General features: G+C 52.2%; 1 protein-coding gene across 1 annotated transcript in view; it reads left to right on the top strand.

The window, feature by feature from the left end:
- SKAP1 (src kinase associated phosphoprotein 1) overlaps positions 1-18,113 on the top strand; it is a gene marked incomplete at both ends in the record, with an annotated part of 120,640 nt that extends 102,527 nt beyond the window's left edge. The window contains 10 exon segments of the mRNA XM_079546980.1: positions 4,571-4,651; positions 5,540-5,623; positions 7,322-7,446; positions 8,184-8,247; positions 8,592-8,744; positions 12,977-13,033; positions 16,768-16,871; positions 17,045-17,048; positions 17,051-17,147; positions 18,065-18,113. Coding sequence (XP_079403106.1) covers positions 4,571-4,651; positions 5,540-5,623; positions 7,322-7,446; positions 8,184-8,247; positions 8,592-8,744; positions 12,977-13,033; positions 16,768-16,871; positions 17,045-17,048; positions 17,051-17,147; positions 18,065-18,113 — 818 coding nt within the window.
- Positions 18,114-18,399: the final 286 nt, after the last annotated feature.

Genomic DNA, 18,399 nt, shown 5'->3' with positions numbered 1-18,399 from the left:
AGCCAACCCCATTGCCCTGGGACAGCCTCGGATAACGGGTTTAGGTTTCCAAGGTGGTGGGGTAACATCAGCGAGAAGCAAATATTTGGCCAAATGCACCCTGAGGTAAGCTGGTATCCGGTGTAACCACACAGCATGCCCATATGTTATTACTTATCCATCAGCCTCTTTGAGTAACGACGTACAGAGCCGGGGCGAGAGTTGGCTTTTGTCAAGCATATATTTCAGCAGCGTTTAAATAAACTCATCGAGCTGCACGTCTCGTGAACTTTCCTATTCCATCTGTCTGCGCCGAGCCACCCGTGGAAAGAAATGGATGAGGCCTTCAAACCTTCTCCAGTGCCCGGAAAATGAGGCAGTCCAGTTAACAATAAATGGTGGCCAATTGGGGCACACATGAGCGGTCTGGTGAGGAAGAAAAGAAAGTTGAGCTTAATGAAGTCCCTGCGCCCGCGTCCCCGTGCGTGGACAGGAAAGGACGGGTGGTTTATAACTGTTTATTGGAGTTAATGGTAATAAATTCCTCACTTGTGATGCATTAACTTTAATGTTTTCATTACGTGATGATTTAGGTTTTCCCTTTTCACGTTGTAAATCATGTTGTCCCGGTAGCACAGCAGGTCGAATGTCTGACATAATGTTATGTTTGGGGGAGAGAAATAACAGGGGAATGAGTTACATAGGTTATATATTTATATATCTAATATGCTGCATTCTTCTGTGCGTGTGGTTGGGGGGAGTTTGGGGTTGGGTTTTTTTGTTTGTTTGTTTTTGAAGGACTTTAAGAAATTGCATCCTGGTGAAGCCCATGGATGGGTGGATGGACAGACCCAACCGAGAGCAAATCTGCAAGTTGCTGCTGCAGAGCCCTGCGAAGGGATGGTTTCCATGGCAACTCCCCAAATGCTCTTGGTGCTGAGGGGTTTTTTTTTCCCTCCCTCTTTGCTGAGTGCAAGCCCTTGGCTAATGAGCTGTGCAAATAGATATTGAGATTTAGTGTTTTTTATTTTGCAATTATAGACTTAGCGATTTGGAAGGAAACTTTTGGGCCAAAGGCTCTCTGCCTCCTCTTTGAATTCCCTTTTTTTTTTTTTCTTTTTCCCCTCTATTCCCTTGGCAAAGTTGGTTCGACTTCAAACTCGATGTCGAATTTTCCAGACCAAATAAAAAACAACTGCTGAAGTTGGAAGGTTTTTTCCACCCTCCTGGGCCCAACCTGCAGTCAGCTCTCTGCCATCGCCCGTCTCTTCTCTTGTTTGCTTATCAATCATACAAACCACATTCATGGACTCCCCTGGAAAAACAGCAGTGTACCCAACATTCACTTGGCACCTCACAACGGTCCATCTGTACGCCTCTATTTATTTCTGTTTGGTCATTAGATGTGATCCAATAAGAGCTTTAGGGACAGCGTCGTTAATTGGGCACCATTCAACCTCAGGTGAGAAGTGCTGTTTTCTTGAGTCCCTTCCATGGATTTTGTGTTCACTCCTGGCTGTCAGCACTTGTCAAAGCCCCCACAGCTGCTGGGGACTGCTTAATGTTGGTTCTTGCTTTCAATACTGCTCTGTGTTGCTGCTACAAGAGGACATTGAGCAGCGCCCGGTGGGGGTCTGTCCAAAGGAAGCACTGGGATTTCAGCTTTCCGAGGAGCTCTCTGGGCAATCCTGGGATTCCTTGGGGAAATTTGGAGCTGCTGAGCCCGGGAGCCCCTCCTGACATCATCATTTCATCAATTCATCATTTCCTCTCGATTATTTCCATTGATTTCTGACTGCCTCCTGCTTGCTGATTACCTTTCAGTCTTGGCAGTTATCCTGGGGTGGATGCCTACACTCTGAGTTTTGCCTACAAGCCTCTTATGAGAAGTCAAGCCAAAGCCCAACTAGATCTTCTCCACCACCCCTTACCTTTTTCTTCATCTGCTTTCTTATTTTGCTGCTCAACACAAGAAAATCTGCCTGGCACCAGCTCTACTTCTGGCAATCATTTAATCCCCCATTTTCTTTGAACCAGTTGCTCGTTTCATTCCCATCCTTACAAATGATGCTCGCTTCTGTAGGGTTGAAATTCCCACTGGACCAAACCCCTGCACAACACCACTCAGCCCTGGCCATCATGGGCCTGTTGGCCATGGCCTCAGTCGCCGGTGGGACTTGCAAAACCCTTCAGCTCTCTTTGAAGGCGACAGGAGGGGTTGTTTGTCTGTTTCTGATTCTTTTTATCCTCATTAGCTCCAATGGAAAAAAAAGACTGCAGCCACCACTGGGAGCTTTGGGAAATCACAGCCGATTGTGCTCTGGGTTTGCAATGTATTTGGGTGTTCCCATTGAAGTCCCCTGGAGGAGAATCTGCTCTTGGCACGTCTGAGCTTGGTGAATAAGCCAGAGGATTGGGAATTAGCTGCAAGCCTCCGTGCTCCATCCCTTTGAACGCTCAGTTAATGTGACAGTGTGGGCACGAGCGCAGCCCCCAGGCTGGTTTGGCTGCAGCTGCTGTGACATTTGGTGCAGCTGGTGTGCATGACTCAGAGAGCAGAGGGCTGAGTGCTGGAACACAGAGGGCTTTGAGGACATGGTGAGGACGGGCTGGAACGGTCACGATGCTCAGCGGGCATCCCAGTGTTCCTCTGCACCTTCTGCTGAGCTGGGTGGGCTGGGGAAGGAATAGAGATGGAAGGGACCTTCGTGCCCACGGAAATGCAGGAGCTGCCAAGAGGGGCCGTGTGTCAGGGAGGGCACAGCTTGTTCTCTGCGATGGATTTCAGGCTTTTTCTTTTCTCTCTGTCTTGATAAGTGGTGGGTGGCTGTTTGTGGTTGGAAGAGATGGGGCAGTGAGCTCGGGTTTACCTGTGAGCTGTGTGCCCTGAGGTGGAGGATCTAACGAGGCCGCCCAAGCAAATGGACCCTCAGTCTGAGAGGGCTGCGGTCCCACCTGGCCCCCCCCTGGTTTTCCAAGTGTCCATTAGGACAGTTTAAAGACATAAAACCCCAGGGATGGTCTTTGCAGGTTAATTCAGCCGTTTGTTGCTAGCAGAAGCCATCTGGATTGCTATTATGGGGCAGCTGGGGGTGCAGGGAGGGACAGGGACACCCCCACGGCTCCCACCTCCCCTAGATTTAATCCTCCTGGCTCTGCACTGCCAGGGCTGCATCAGAGAGGCTGTGCTGTTCGTGTCATGTTCTGTACAACTTCACATTGCCAGAGCCTCGTGCAATCTAATCAGCCCTCGCAAGCCCTCCCTAATTGTATTTGCTTGTCTGAGCAGCCACTGAGTATTTAAGAAGGAGAGTGCCTCCGTTTGCTCTGATTCTCCTGTTGGGAAGCAGCAGCACCGTGTCTTTTGCTGGATCCTGGCAGAGTTTTGGGACGATGCTGCTGAGACGCTGAGCAAAGCCAAGCTGCATTTAGAGGGCCGCCAGCTCCCAAACCTGGGGCACCAATACTTGGGATCTGCCCACCAGCAAAATCCGAGCTCAAAGCAGGGCAGGGCTGTAGGGCTGCAGCACGACGAGCAGCCGGCGATTTCTTTCAGTCTTGGGGAGCGGGGGCAGAGGGAAGCCGCATGCTGATAATGTACTGAAAGTAAATGAAATTAAACAAGCGAAGCAGCACTGGCAGCTCCTGCTTTCCCCCCCTGGGTAATTCAATTCGAGCTCTCGCGCTGATGGGATCTCGCCAGGGCTGCCTCTGTCACCCCGCTGGGGCCTGGAATCTTAACGTCTAAATAAAAGTTTCACTCAAGCATTTTTTATGCTCCTGCCAGCGGGATCGGCGAGCTGGCGTTGGGCACATTAATGTAATATTCATACTCGCAGGGTCTCCCTGTGCACCCGGCAGCACCGTCCCATTTTCATAATTATAAATGTCCCATAAAATGACATTCAGATTTGCATTAGCTGAAGGGGTCGAGGCTCGGGTTGGAGGAGGAAATGTGCTTTTTCTGCCAGTCGGGAGCGTCGTGCTGCTGTATGGAAAAGGCTGGGAAGGTTTGCTCCCCTGCATGGCTGCTTTTCCCCACCTCCGTGGAGGGATGCCAGCCCAGCACCTGGGGACACGGCAGGTGATATCAGGCCCTGCTGGCACCTCTGTGGGGCCCTTTGGGGTTGGTCACCAAGGTTCAATTTGGGGACGTGGCAAGTGCTGTTATTCTGCACTGCCACCTTAGGAACAACCTCCTGGTTCTTAATGCAGCCCTGAGAGAGAATTTAGGTCCTTTTCGACACCCGCGTTTGTTTTCCTTGTAAGAAACATAAGAGTATTTGTACGAAGGTCTGGATTTCCCTCCTGCTCTCAGCTCCCTGTCCACCTGTGTCCTGGGCAGAGGGCTGAGCCCCAAACCCACTTGTAATGTGTGCCATCAATGTGAGTCCCTCAAAGAGAGGAGGGATGGAGCTTGCAGGGAGCACTGAGGTGGGCAAGCTGCCTCTTTGGAGGACCCCTATGGGCAGTGTGCTATCTACTAAGGGTGTGCACGGTTGGAAGGTCTTGGAGGGATCTGTTCCTCTCTGTGCACATGGGTTGCATGGCATGGACTGGAAATGACCAGACTTTGCTTTGATGCTTGCAGGAATGGAGGAAATCACAATGAGGCCTGTTGAAGACACAGGAAACATTCTGAAGCAAGGATATCTGGAGAAGAGGTCCAGAGGTGAGGCCTGAGGAGTGCATCAAGGCTGGGGGGGCTCCATTTGGGCTGGCTTTTGTTCTGTCTGATGAGGTGAAGGAAGGTGGTGAGTGAGATGGTGGGGGAGGGCTTCAGGTGGATGAGCTGCTGTGGTTCACAGCCATCCTGAAGAGCTCAGCACGCTCAGGTCATCACCAAGAATGCAAAAAATGTCAGATGAAGAACGAGCAGAAAAATATCTCTTTGTTTGCAGCGGCTTCAGGAGCCACAAGCAGACATTCAGACCTTTCTTAATGCAAAGGGAGATGCACAGCCCTTCTTTATTCTCCTCCGTAGATCCTCAAACTGCACAAAGATTAAAACCCAGAATCTGAATTAAGCAGAGGCTTCATCCTCTGAGGCAAAACGTGCCATCCTAACCAGCCATACCTAATGAGGATAAAGCCCTGCTGAAGAGAAGCTGGTTCGTAGCATCACACACGTTAACGAGCTGAGAGAAGTGAGGCAGCCTCAGGTTTATCTTGATTTTACTGACTCTTGTGAAAGACACAAATTATTTCCCCAGATTTCGGCTTGATCTGTTTGCTGCATGACAGGTGGGATGGGGTGAGAACAACCCCTTTCTTCCTTGTGCTCATAAGTTGAGCTGATCCTGTGCATGCAGTAGCTTGCTCCAATTACAGAGAAACAGACACTGAAGCTCAATTAGGAATGTTTCACCTAAAGCTGTGTTCTTTCCTGCTAAGTCTGCCTTGCTCTCCTTGCTTTAGTTGAGGTTTTGCACCTAAACTTGCTTGCCTGAATTTTGTTGGGAAACAGAAATCTTTTTCCACCCCATTTGTGTGAGATCCTTGTTCAGCAGAAGAACAGCAATGAATGTGTTTATTCCTGTGTTGTATTTTTCCCTTCTAGACCACAGCTTTTTCGGGTCGGAGTGGCAGAAGAGGTGGTGTGTCCTCCACAGAAAGACCTTTTACTACTATGCCAATGAGAAAAGTAAGTGGCGAGGCACCCGCCTCCATTCCCCAAACTGTGGGCAGTGGCTGAAGGTGTGGATAAGGCTGGGAAAGGGGATATGAGAGCTTCGACCACAGGGCAGGCCGATACCTGGCAAGAAAAGAGCACAGGCTGTGGTCCATTTCCTTCCCTGCGGCTGGTGGAGTTTCAGGAATTGATTTGGCTGAAGAAACCTGGATTCAGACATTCATTCAGAGCACAGCAGTGCCTGGAAACGTCCTCCTTTGGGAAAGGGTGGCTTTGAGGGCATGTGGTCCCCAGGAGCCCCCCGGGACGCTCGATCCCAAAGGCAAAAGAGGCAATTAGTGTAAAAAGGAGCAAACGTGCCCTCAGTGTTCATCTCTGATAAAACCCAGATGTGGGCTGCAGTTTCCAAAAGCACCGAAGGGACCTGGATGTCATCTCCTGCTGAACCCCCACTTTCTTTTCTTCTGCATAAGACAAAGAAGAGGATGGCTGTAACTCCCTATCAAGAAAAAACATACAGGCTCTTGTAGAAAAGTGTATCTCAGCTTGCTTTTATATTTCCAGTCCCCCAACGTCTTTGTAGGAAGGGAGCAAGACAAGAGAAAGACAGGGACAGAGCTGCATGTAAATAAAATGACACACCAAGCTTCCCATTAGCCATCAGCTGGGCTTCAGCCCCCTAAGTGGCTGTATATAACCCACACGTCAGTGTGTATAAATATTTTGCAGTCGTGCTCCATCAGGTACATACAAACAGACAGCTAATATCTCCAGCACAATGAGATATATGGCCTGCCTTCCTCTGTTCCACCCATCCAGCATCGTGGCCTGTTAACTGCTTGCAAAATACACACATACATCCTTGGTTTGCAATGGCCACTCTGCATCAAACTCCAGCAGCTTATGGGGATGGAGCTGAATCTTCTCTGCCTTTTTCCACCCCCTTTGAGGATGCTGGGTGCTGTTTGCAAAGGGTTGCAGATGAGCTCGAATGCAAGAGCTGACACAGCATTGTTCTGGTGGGAGATGGACAGCTGTCAGCTCCCAAACGGTCTCCAGAAGGCAACAGAGTAAAGCAAACCTCTTCCTGATGGACTGAATGTTTTTCACAGGGCTGGGCTTCATCCAAATAAAAAAGTTAAGAGCAGCTGCCCGAATCACACTCCCACACTTACTCAAGAAGATTCATAAGGAAATAATGAGCTGGCTATCCAGCTGGGGTAAATAAACATGCCTCATACGATGGCAATGATGTTCTCTCTCTCCAGCCTGGCTGCTGGGGCCGTGTGTGTGCATCTACAGCATCCATAGGCCAATCCTCCCAGGCCCCACTAAGCATTTCTTCCTGCACACCGACCCACTAATTCCTTACCAGCACAAGAGTCGTTGCTATCATATTTCCCCAAGTACACAGTGGTCTCTGCTTCATTACAGGCAGCTCATCTCATACAACCCCGTGACCCTGGCAACCTTTCAGTGGCGGCTCGCCGTCTCCGGAGGCTTAAAATTGCGTCCTCTTTACTGTGTCTTTATGAAGATTTTATAATGTTCTCTTTAGATTTCCAGGGGGGGGGAAAGGATGCTTAGATTTTGCTCCCAGTGATACATGATAGAGCTCAGTTTCCCAGCGTGGGCAACAAACATCTGCCCCACACACGAGGGTTTGATAAAAGATATAAACTCCAGAATTCTTCATTTCTCTTCTCCCAGGCAAGCAACCTAAAGGCACCTTCTCCATTGAGCATTATAGCGCCCGGCTGGCTTTCCATCTCCGCAAAGACTCACGCAGAAGATGCTGTTTTGAATTAGTCTGCCCTGGGAAACGCACCTATGAGGTAGGAGCTGGGGGAAGAAGAGGAGCCTTGGTGTTGTTTGATCGCAGCTTGGGAGCTCATGGTGCCAGATCCAAGGCACTGGGTGGACCTGCAGGGTTGGGGAGGCTGTGAACCCACAAACGTCAGTCTCCTGTTCAACAAAACAAGAATCATAGGATGGCCTGGGTTGAAAAGGACCATGATAATAATAATAATAAGCTCTGCAGAAGGTGCTGGTGCTTCTCCATCTCATCCAGTCACCTCCACATGGACCTGCAGGTGACCCTGGGCTCTCTTTGTGCTCGAAGGGCAGAAGGGTTCAGTGACAGCACTGGGTTTGGAAAAGCCCGTTTTTAAATAAGCACTTCAGAGCCTTGCTGAATTTAAACTTCCCATCTGTTGAGCCTGGTGCAATGAAAAACGTTCTCCAATGCACAGCTCCTCCCAGAGATTCAGGGAGACTTTGGAATCTAGAGCCTCGGTTCACAGTCAGTGTTGTATATTCAATAGGGATTGTGGTTTTCATCTGAATTCTTGTAATGAATTAGGCTTGACAGCCTTCCTTTGGGATAGTCTAGCTTTGCTCTGCTTCTGCTTCCCTGTTTGGAATAGGGAGATAAAGAAGTGAAATGGCTTCCCCACAGCCCCCAGGACAGACAATGGCAGATCCAAGCACTCAATCCCTTATTTTAGTTCCAAATCTTCCTCCTCTTCGTGCATCCAAGAAACAGCACGGTAACAGGTGAACCTCTCTCCAGTTCACAGCCCCAAGTCCAGCAGAGGCTGAAGATTGGGTGGATCAGATCCAGTTCCTCCTGAAGGGTGAGTCTGGTAGCTTGGCCCAAGCCAAGCCGTTGTGTTCATTGGGGCAAATCCCTGCAGCCCTTCCTAGCCAAGTCCCTGCAGGATCCTGCAGGTTTGTGTTTATCCCCAAGGCCCTGCTGGGGTCACAGCAGAGCTCAGAGGAGGATCAGGAGCCCTCCTTTCTCCACCTCTGCTGCTAAGCTGTGCAGTCAGCGAGGGGACAGAGCCCTCTCTGCAAGGTGCACGATGAGCACCAAGTACAGCAGCTCAATCTTTCTTGCTTGATTTCAGCTCACTGCAAATTCCAGCGTGCAGCTTGGCAAAGTCTGCTCTTCTCCACCGTCTTTGCTCTCTCCCAGCAGATCTGAGCTCCCTCACTATCCCGTACGATGAGGAGGAGGAAGAGCTCTACAATGACGTGGGGAGTTCTGACTCCATGACCACAGCATCTCACAACACTACCCTGAATCAAGATGACGGGATGGAAGAAGATGACATCTATGAGGTTTTTCCAGGTAAGCAACAAAATGATGAGGTTAAAACCCAAGCCGTGCCCTAACTTTAACCCTGCAAACATGGCAGGAGACCTTGGCCAACAAACACGTCGTGATGGGAATGAACATCTCAGGCTCTGCTGAGTTTAATAGGCCTATAACTCAAAGGAGCAGCTCGGTTTCTTTGTTCAGACTGGCTGATGGACTACAAGAGCAAACCCCTTCTGCTCTGGCGAGATGGGGATTTTGTAAATTCAAGTGAGGCAGCTCCTACTGGGCTGTGTTACCTGGAGAATCAGAGTTAGATGATGAAAATGCTCCCTTCTGGGCATGCAGTCATGGCTGTAACATGATTACTGGGCTTCCAAGAGATGATAAAATAACTGCATTAAAGACCAGCGCTTGCTCGCTAGCAGCGCAGGAGGCCTGGAGGCAGCAGGGCTGTGGCTGCTGTGAGAGAAGCCAGGAGCAATCTCCTTGGCACAGAAACGGCCGGAGAGGGGTGACATGATCTGCAACATTTCTCACTGGTGCAGCAGAAATCACAGTGCAACATGCCCTAGGGCTTGGTCAGGGGGTCACCTGAGCCTGATCCAAACACACGCTGCTCTGCCTCTGTGCCGAGGTTGGCGCTGCCCAACACTGTACCCCCATCCCTCTAAGGTAAAGTTGCTCTCTGTCTGCATTTAGAGGTGCCAAATAGGTTATTTATTCTTATTTCTTCTTGTTTCTTTGTATTTGTAGCGATTTAAAAAAATGAATAAATGTACCAGGAAGTATGCTGGTGCACAAGGAGGAAATCTCTGCTTGGCAAGTGGCATCCAGGCAGCTGCAGGGAGCAAAGCAGGGGCTCCTGGGCTGCCAGCACAACCCCAGGCAGCCTCAGCTCCTGTCTACCTTCATCTTTCCTTCCCAACCTTTTCCTTCTCCGCTTACATCATCAGCTCTTTGGGCTGCAATTCTCTCTTCCTCACCTGCAGTGATTCCTGCACTCAGCAGGAGCCTCTGCTCTGCAGTTCCAGGTGCATGTGAAACCCGAAGGGGTTCAGCATCCCTCGCTGCTGTGGCATCTGCATCCAGCTCCTCGCTGCCCTACGGCTGCCAGCAGCAGCTACAGAGCAGATATCAGATGTGAGATTTGTTCCAAATGGGGCTGATGGTGATCCTGGCACGAGCCTGCATTGTGCTGACCTGGGTACGGATCCTTCTGTTGCCCCTGCTCTGAGATGCAGAGTGCATCAAGAGCTGCAAATTTGCCGTGGGTGTTATTTGTGCCCTTTAAATACGCTCAAATGCCCGCCTGTATTGCAGGGCTTTGGAGACTCCAGCTTTTGGGACAAGGGGCAGAAGATCCTTGAAAGGTGCCCACATCCCATGGCCATTTCCCAACCCTCCTGCAGCCTTCCTGGGCTCCCTTCTGCTTGGCCTAAGGCATGGGGAATGCAGGGGGATTTTTGCCCCATTCCCAGTGCTCAGCCCCTTGAGGGTGAAAGGACAGAGATGATGAGCAGGAGCAGGAATGAGGCAGTGAGGAACCAGGCACAGAATGCAAACAGTGGGTCGGAGCAATCCGTTCCCCCCCAGGTACATCCCCATTGCACCTCTCACCCCCCAGAAATGTGGGAGAGGGTCCCCATCCAAGCTGGGGGCTCCTCTGGGCCCGACCCCCTCCCTCGTGTCCTGAGTGCAATAGAGAGATAGAGAGAGAGAGGGAAAAAAAGGAAAGGGGGGAAATGAAGAGATAATTTCCTCAGCAAGTCATCGTCGTTAATGAAGTTTTACAAAAACAGATACAACCAAGGAAAAATAAAATTTCACAGGTGATAAATTTTTCCAATTTCCCTGGCAGAATTCGATAGGATTGTTAAATTAAGAGTGAAGGTGTCTGTTAGGAAGCAACGAGCAGTGATGGGTAATTTTATAGAGTGGAAAATTGAATCAAATTGCTACATTAAAACACAGCTCCTCTGAGAATGTGCCCAACGCCCAGGCTGCTCCGGCACAGCAGTGGGGCACACGGTGCAATGGCCATGCACAGGGATGGGATGGGGTCTGCTGGGGGGGTCCCCAGGGTGGCTGCCCCATAGGGATGGGCTGCCCTGGTAAATGCATTCCCCAGAGATGGTGGGGCTGAGGCTGTGGTGCTCTGCACAAGGAGGTGGGATAGTGAGAAGCGATGCAGACCCCAGGAGATGCATTTTTTCAGCCATTCCCTCTGATTTGCCGTGGTAAAATCGAGATATTGACCAAAATCAAACATCCAGGTTCTGAAAAGGCAGCAGTTTACCTTTTGCGGATGTGATTCAGACGAGCACCTGGCTGCACGAGGCTGAAGGGCTGCCACATGCAGGGGAACTTGTTGCATCCCCACCGCCACCTTCGCTGCATGCACAGAGCAAAATCTGCACGGATGGTGGCTGGAGCACAGACACAGATCTGTGCAGATGCAGCTCAGCAGCATGCCAGGCTCTGCGCCTTCACCAGGGCCATCCATCCTCACCATGTTTTGCTGAGACATCCCAGACAAATCTCCTTCCTTCCCCCCTCCAAGCTTCCATCCATCACTGCCTTGCAGCCCACCAGCGCAGGGCAGCAGCTGTGGGGCTGAGCATAGACTGGGGGCTTCCTCTGAGCACCTTTTGCAGATGGCACAGAGCAGTAATCACCGTGGCAAGGTGGAAAGAAGGGGAAACTGAGGCACAGAGGTCTGAATGCATCACTGACTCCTCTGAGCTGCAGAGCTCTCAGCCGCCAGGAGGGTGATACAAACAACGAGGGCTGTGTGGCTTCATTTCTGCTTGAGACTTGTCCCATCCCATCAAATATGGGGAAAAAAAAACCTGTGCAGGACACGGTGCCACCGCCACAGTGTTGGCAGACTTTGTATGGTGTTGCTCATGGAAATGCAGAGGTATTTCCACCACGCTTTGCCTTTTCCTGCTGCCAGCTTCCCAAGGAGAGTTGTGTGTATGTGTGGGGTGGATGCACAGAGGGCTCTGGGGAAGGGGTTTCCTGAGGGCAGCTCAGCTCCAGGGCTGAGGAAGCATGTGCAGAGATGGGATGGAAGGTGGGGGGCACCCAGCAGAGCTGCAATGTCAGCTCCCCAAAACATGGTCCCATCCCATGGGGGTGCAGCAGCAGCACCCACGCTGGGGGCTCGATTTGGGGCTTTCATGGCACAGGGCTCAGTGGGGCTGACTCCATGCCAGGAGTGGATCAGGGGGCTGTTGGTTAAAGCATAAAGGAATCCAGATGTGAGGGTTGGGGAGCGTGCATGGGAAAGGTGGAGGCAGAGCGGCGGTGCGGATGCATTTACATCCTCCTTTACAAATGCAAAGAGCAGGCCAAAGCCACTTTCAATAATTTATTTAAAAATCAATGCTAACGAGGTTCTGTCTCGTCAGTGGCTGAGTTTTACAATAAAGTCTGATTTATTTAGAAAAGATCTTCGGTGCCGCTTCCCATCTAATGGGGGAGCAGCGGCGGTGACCCTCCAACATGGGATCCAATTTGTGACTCACAGCGGAGCTCTGACCCGGTTTGCATTGATCAGAGCTGCGTGGGGGGAGACAGAGGGGCCACATCCCCACCAGGTGCCACAGGGAAGCGCTGCTTCTGAGCCACGTGGGATCAGCAGAGTGCCCAGTGCCGGCTCACTTATGTCTTATTTAAACCTATTTGCACATGGACCCGTGTTTCTGACAGTCGCCATTCCCCAGCGCATCCCCACAGCCCCCCAGCTCACACTTCACCTTTCCAGCAGTATCACTTCTCGTTACTCTTTATTTTCTGCCCCCCTTTCCCCATCCTGCACAGCTGTGCCGGTGGCTGCCTGGGTTCCTTTTTCTCCTCCCTGATTTCTGCTTCTGTTCACCATCCTCCCATGTGTTTCTGCCCTGGCATTTCTCCTCTCTGTCTCGTTTTCCCCAGGCTGCAAGCGCTGAACAGGAAAGCGTCTCTTCCTATCGGGCACTTGGCAAAGTGCTGCTGAAATTTATGAGGCTATAATAAGTGATTTGTTTTTACCAGTGTTAACAACAATTCATATTTGGATGCAACACGTTTTAAAATATTATCCGCGACTTCCTCCCTCCCACTCTCCACAATTAAGCCAGGAATTTATTATTCTGACAGTCGGATGCTCTCCGCAGCCCAAGCCTGCGGGTTTGGTGCAGTGCTAGCAATGGCCTGGCACTGTTCTGTTGCACTCACAGCTCTCCCTGTGGCTTCTCTGCTCTGTTTTCCCCTTCCAGAGAAGGACCCCAATGTTCCTGAGGACAGCGAGGACGACGGCGGCGGGCAGCACCGCGGTAAGAGCCCAGCCCACGTTGGCCAGCTCTATGGATGTCCCAATGGAGGCAATCAGGGGATGTGGAGGTGCGGGTGCTGGTGGAGGAGCACACATCGAGAGGAGGTGGGGCAGACATGACAGGAGATGAGGAAGGACGTGAGTCAGGGCTCAGAGGAAGCCGGCTGTGGGCACAGGAAGCCGGCCGGACGCTCAGCACCGCTGCCGGAACCAACACCGCCCAGAGCAGGCAGCCCCAAGAGCCTCTCAGAGCTTCACAGGTTCCACCCCCCTGCTTTTTCCTTAGGGATCTGCACCATGGGATGGGAGCGGAAGGTCTGTTTCCTCCCCGGTCCCACCTGCTTCACTTTCCATCACCGCTTCCATCCTGGCACAGGAAAGCAGTGCTTGTGGGTTGGGCTGGGACCTTCCTGCCTTGCATATTGCTGGCCCAGCCCGGCGGGGGCCCCGAGGGGACACACATAGCCTGGAGATGCTCAGCCAGGGGGTGGCAAATCTGCTGGCACTCAGATCATGGAGCCATTGGGTGGCAGGGAGCAGAGGGGCTCATCGGACAGCAGGTGCCCGAGTTGGCTTCACACGTGGTGGGGCATTCTTGGAAGCACACAGACACCCCGAGCACTGCTGGGTTACTCCCCCAGAGGGGCTCTCAGCTGTCCTGCAGCCCCGTGCCCAGCTTCCCAGTGTTCCCATCTCAATGCAGGGTTGAGTCCTTGCTCTCTGCAGACAACGAAGCAAACCAGCGAGCCCTGTGGCCTCACGCTGCTTGTTTCCCACCTACCCCCACCCCCAGCACGATGACTTATTCAGCCACTGGAGCATGTGGCCGTGACAGCAGCGCCCAGAGCTCGGAAAAACGACCTCCTCATCTTTATAAACTGCACCACCATCGTCACACCTGCATCCCTGGGGACTCCTGGGCACGGGCTGAGGAAAGCAGAAGGAGCTGGGACATGCACTGCAAGCACACATTTGTCTTCACCTTCCACAGCACTCCCAGCATCTCAGAGAGGAGCTGCCTTGGTTCCCTTGCAGGAGCAGCGTGCTGGAGGGTTGGGGGTGACCCAAGGGCACCCTGATGGTGCTGGCTCCACCTATCCCAGCTCTGCACACTTTTTAATGCCCTGCTTGTACTCGTTAGCATCCTCCTGACATCTGTGATTTTTGTTAAGCGTCATGGCCGGTTTCATTATTAGTGTGGTCATGATTGCTTTGGGTCCTGTGTCTGTTTCTATGCTAAATAACACGTGAGGCTCCTGCCTCTGAAATGCTGGGCTCCATTTCAAGAGCAAAAAGTTCTCACAGCTCCAGGAGTCCCAGCTCCTGTGCCTTCAGCCTGGGATGTTTGTGCTGTGATCCAACTGGACGAAGGGTGAGGGGATGACAGCAGCCCTTGGGCACAGAACTGGGCTGGCAGCATACAGCCAAAGTGCCCGATGAGCATTTGGAGGATGGAAAACTATTGTTTCTCATTTCTAAGAACAGCAAAGATGCCACAAAACCAAACCAGCCCAGCAAATCCAACCAGGAGCTGCTGGTTACTCCAGCCAAGATGCCTGTTTGCACAGCTCAGGCTGCTCGGTCCCTTCCTGCCTTCTATGCCTGACGAGCTGCTGCTGCCACGCAGCCTGACCCATCAAGTACAGAGAGCAGAACTCCTATCCTCAGAAAAACAGAAGAGCCCCGAAGCTTGTCTCCTGCAATGAGCATGGCAGGAGGTTTCACCTAGCAGAGAAAGCCACCGAGCTGCAGACAGTTGTCATCAGGCTTCAGCATCAACAGGCTGCCAAAGCCACGAGCCCAAAGCAGAGGGGTTGGGGCAGGAGCTTCTCCCCCAGCCCTGCTTGGGGCTCCTCGGGCTGCGGAAGGCAGTGACGCAGTTGTCACATTTGGCTGATTTCCTTCGTGACCCCGAGGCCCATAAACGTGGGAGGAGGCACTCGCCCCACTTACATCAGTGCAAATCAGTCACACTCACGTCGTGTCTCTGCCCTGAACGCAGGTTCAGATCTGCAGGCAGGGCACCTGGGACAGCTGCTGTCCCATTGGGACACCACAGAGTGACATCTTCCCTTTCCTGGCCTTATGTCCGAGTGCTGACAGGGATCGGGACCCCCCTCACTGCACACCACCTTAATTTGAGCACGATATTCTCAACAGCTTGCACAAACATCTCGCTTTTGAAACTGTGGCTCAACGCAGAGCCGCGCTGCGCTCTCATCACCAGGCATTTTCATGCAATGCAATTAATGCTGACCTTTGGAAGGAGGTGCTGGAGCGAAGGCTGAGACCTTTTCCTGGACCAGTGGACATCACTGGAGTAAATAAGCAGTCCTGCTTCACACGGGGAGCACAGGACCGCTCACAGCAGCACCGGCCTGCATGATGTTCTCTGCATCCCGGTGCTGCAGTGACCTTTGGTGGCACTTACACCATTTTCTGCCTGCTGCAGAGCTGCTGCCTGCTTCGTCCTGCTCAGTGCCCCAGGACTTCCTCTGCCTCCAGTTCATAACCTCTGCTTCCTGCACTTTGCACAAGCTTAAATAACTCAGTAGCTCCTTCTCCTTCTATTCCCTTCACAATCTTTTCCTCACCACTGTGTGCTCCCCCTTTAATACTTTCCAAAGGATGCAGACCTACTTTTTTTTTTTCCTTCTTTTTTTTTTTTTTTTTTTCCCAGCCTTTCTATTTAAGTTCCCCAAGTCCCTGAGTCATTCCAGTCGCTCCCTGCTGCACCATTATCCATCTCTGTAATGTCCTTTTTCATATTTAGGTGATCAAATCCGGGCACAGCACTCCAGATGCACCCTTATCACTCGGTCCCTTATACCATATTAGAAACATTTCCTCCAACATGTGCTCGATATTTTCTATTTATGCTTTCTGGGCTCGGTTCAGGCAGAGCAGCACAGTGCATTGGTGCAACGCCGGTGCTCAAATCCCCCCCCCTGCACAGTGTGGTTTTATTGGGTTTAATTATTCACAGGGGCCTCATCACAGAGGTGCCCGTGTTGTGACATCTGGATTTCCCCCCCCCCCTCCACCCCCACATCAGTGCTGCACCACCAGGACATGTCCTGCATGTCTGAATGGTCATTTTGTGTGCTTGGAAACCAGGAATGTGATTTTGGGGTGTTTTTATGACGCTGCCATGGATCTGTTGGATGTGTTGGGATGAATCCCTTTCCCAGCCTGCAAAGTAGGGCAGCATCTCCAGGTGCGTGGTGTTGGCTGGTCTAGTCCCTTTGCACAGTGAGATGCTCTCTGCCCCTTTCCAGGGACCCACTTTTCACATTGGCTGTGGTCTCGGGGCCTGCATTGGATGGGAAATGCTGTTCTGAAATGGCAAAGATGGAAATGTTTCCTTCTGGAAATGCTGCTGCTCCATTTTCCATCCGACCCACACGGACATTTATCCAAGGGCAGTCCCCAGCCTTGGCATGCAGTTTGCTGACAGTTTCACCAACACAAACCCATGACTCCCAGCACAGAAAACCATTTTGCCTCCCTCTAGAAAAGAGAAAACAAGACTTTGCTGGTTCATAATGTCCCTTCCAGCCTGCGGTCCACAGCCGATGGAAAAGACTGAGGCCACTGTGCAAAATGACACCAACACCTCCTTGTCTTCCCCCCACTTACCGACTGATTCCAGCTCCTACCCTCAGACCCCCACACCCTGACCCCAATATTTCCCCAGTTTCCCCCCATCCCCCTGACCTTTCCTTTGCTCTGCAGGAAGGGATTTTGCCAATTACTACCAGGGCGTGTGGGACTGCAGCGGTGAGCACCCCAACGAGCTCTCCTTCCACCGCGGGGACCTCATCTACATCCTGAGCAAGGTAGGGCCCTGCAGCCCAACGGAGCTGCTGGGGAGCTGGGGGGGGGGAGCAGAGAAAATCAAAGCACGGGGATACGTCCTAATTAACAGAGCAGGCAGTGGAATGTTGGGGTCCAGCTCCCACATGCACATAGCAATGGGTCCCCAACCCTGTGAGTTCCCCCCTCCCCGCAGCCAGTTCGTGTCCCCGCCGTCACCCCTTCTTGCCTGCGGCCCTCACCGCCTCCTATGTTCACGTGTGGCATCAGAAATGCCCCAAAGCAAGATTTTCTTCACAGTAATGGAGCCTGTGCGTGCTGTTGCTCGGGTATTACAGGGGTAATTGAGTTGCTCAGCCGGGTGTGAGCACAGCTCTCTCCAGCAGACACGCGCAGGTGAATACATCAAGTGGTTGCAAGAGCAGGGCAGGGAGCTGTGCTGTGCTGTGACCCTTCCAGCCCCGTGTATCCCTGCAGGGCTCCCAGCTGCTCCCAACCGGACTGCAGCGGCCCTGGCTGGGGTGGCTGCATTGTGTGAGTGGCACTGAACCGGAGGGGGGGGGGGGGGGGGTTCACTCACCCACCCCCATGTACCCACATGGTTGATGTTGGACCCGTGGTTCTGAAGCCCTGCTCAGCCCCACGAAGGCAGCTGCATCTTTGGCAGCGGCAGAGCACGGCTTTTATTCTTGTCTTTTTCTGGAAGGCTGAGAATTTCCCATCTGTGGATCTCAAAGCGCTTTTTACGACTGCATTTACTGCCTCTGCCCCCCCTGCTGCTTTACAGCAGCGAGATGAGCCTGCCATGCTCCAGGCCCGAACCCACAGCCCGGGCTCATCCCTCCATCTCTGGGCTTACGGCAGCAGCAGCAGCAGCTGGCCGACGTCCCACATCCCCATGCAGTGCCCGGATTGGGGCACAGTGCTGCCCTGCCAGCGCAGGGACACAGCTTGGAGGCTCAGCGGGGTTCTCTCTCTCTTCAGTGCCTCCAGATTGCGACTCTTGTGCTGGCTTCCTCACACGTAACCGATGGGTCCTGAGAGCTTTCCCCCGTAAATTACTTTGTGCGACGGATGCTCGCGGCCGCGGCAGAACCGAAGTGATGGGGGGGGGGAATGCAGGGAGAGGCGAGCGGGGGGGAAAGGTGTTTGAAAAGCCTGTTCACTCAGCTGCATTTTAATTTCCTTTTCAATCTTGTCCCAATTAATTTCGCAGAATTAATCTCACAGAAGCAAACTCGGCAGCGTCGAGGCTGCAGTTTTGAGCGGTGCGGTCGCTCTGTCTGAACATGAAATAGTAGCTAATATAAAAATCCATCTGGTGTGTTTGAAACACATGCCGGCTGCTGCTCGGGTCCTGTCTGACATTTCCAGCAGCAACAGCGGGGAAAAGTGATTTGGGGGGTTAGTGGACATCAGTAGCTGGCAGGATTCAGCAGCAGGGCGTGGGGTGGGCAGGGGGGGCTGCAGCATGCTGGGCAGGGATGGGTTTGTCCCAGGACAATTGCTTGGAGCCATCCCTCACCTGGGCACCTGGGTGAGCGCGTGGTT

This window comes from Tetrao urogallus, assembly GCF_951394365.1.
Source record: "Tetrao urogallus genome assembly, chromosome: 26".
Taxonomy (NCBI): domain Eukaryota; kingdom Metazoa; phylum Chordata; class Aves; order Galliformes; family Phasianidae; genus Tetrao; species Tetrao urogallus.
Note: the sequence above shows the minus strand (reverse complement) of the source record. Positions and strands in the feature narration are given on the sequence as shown.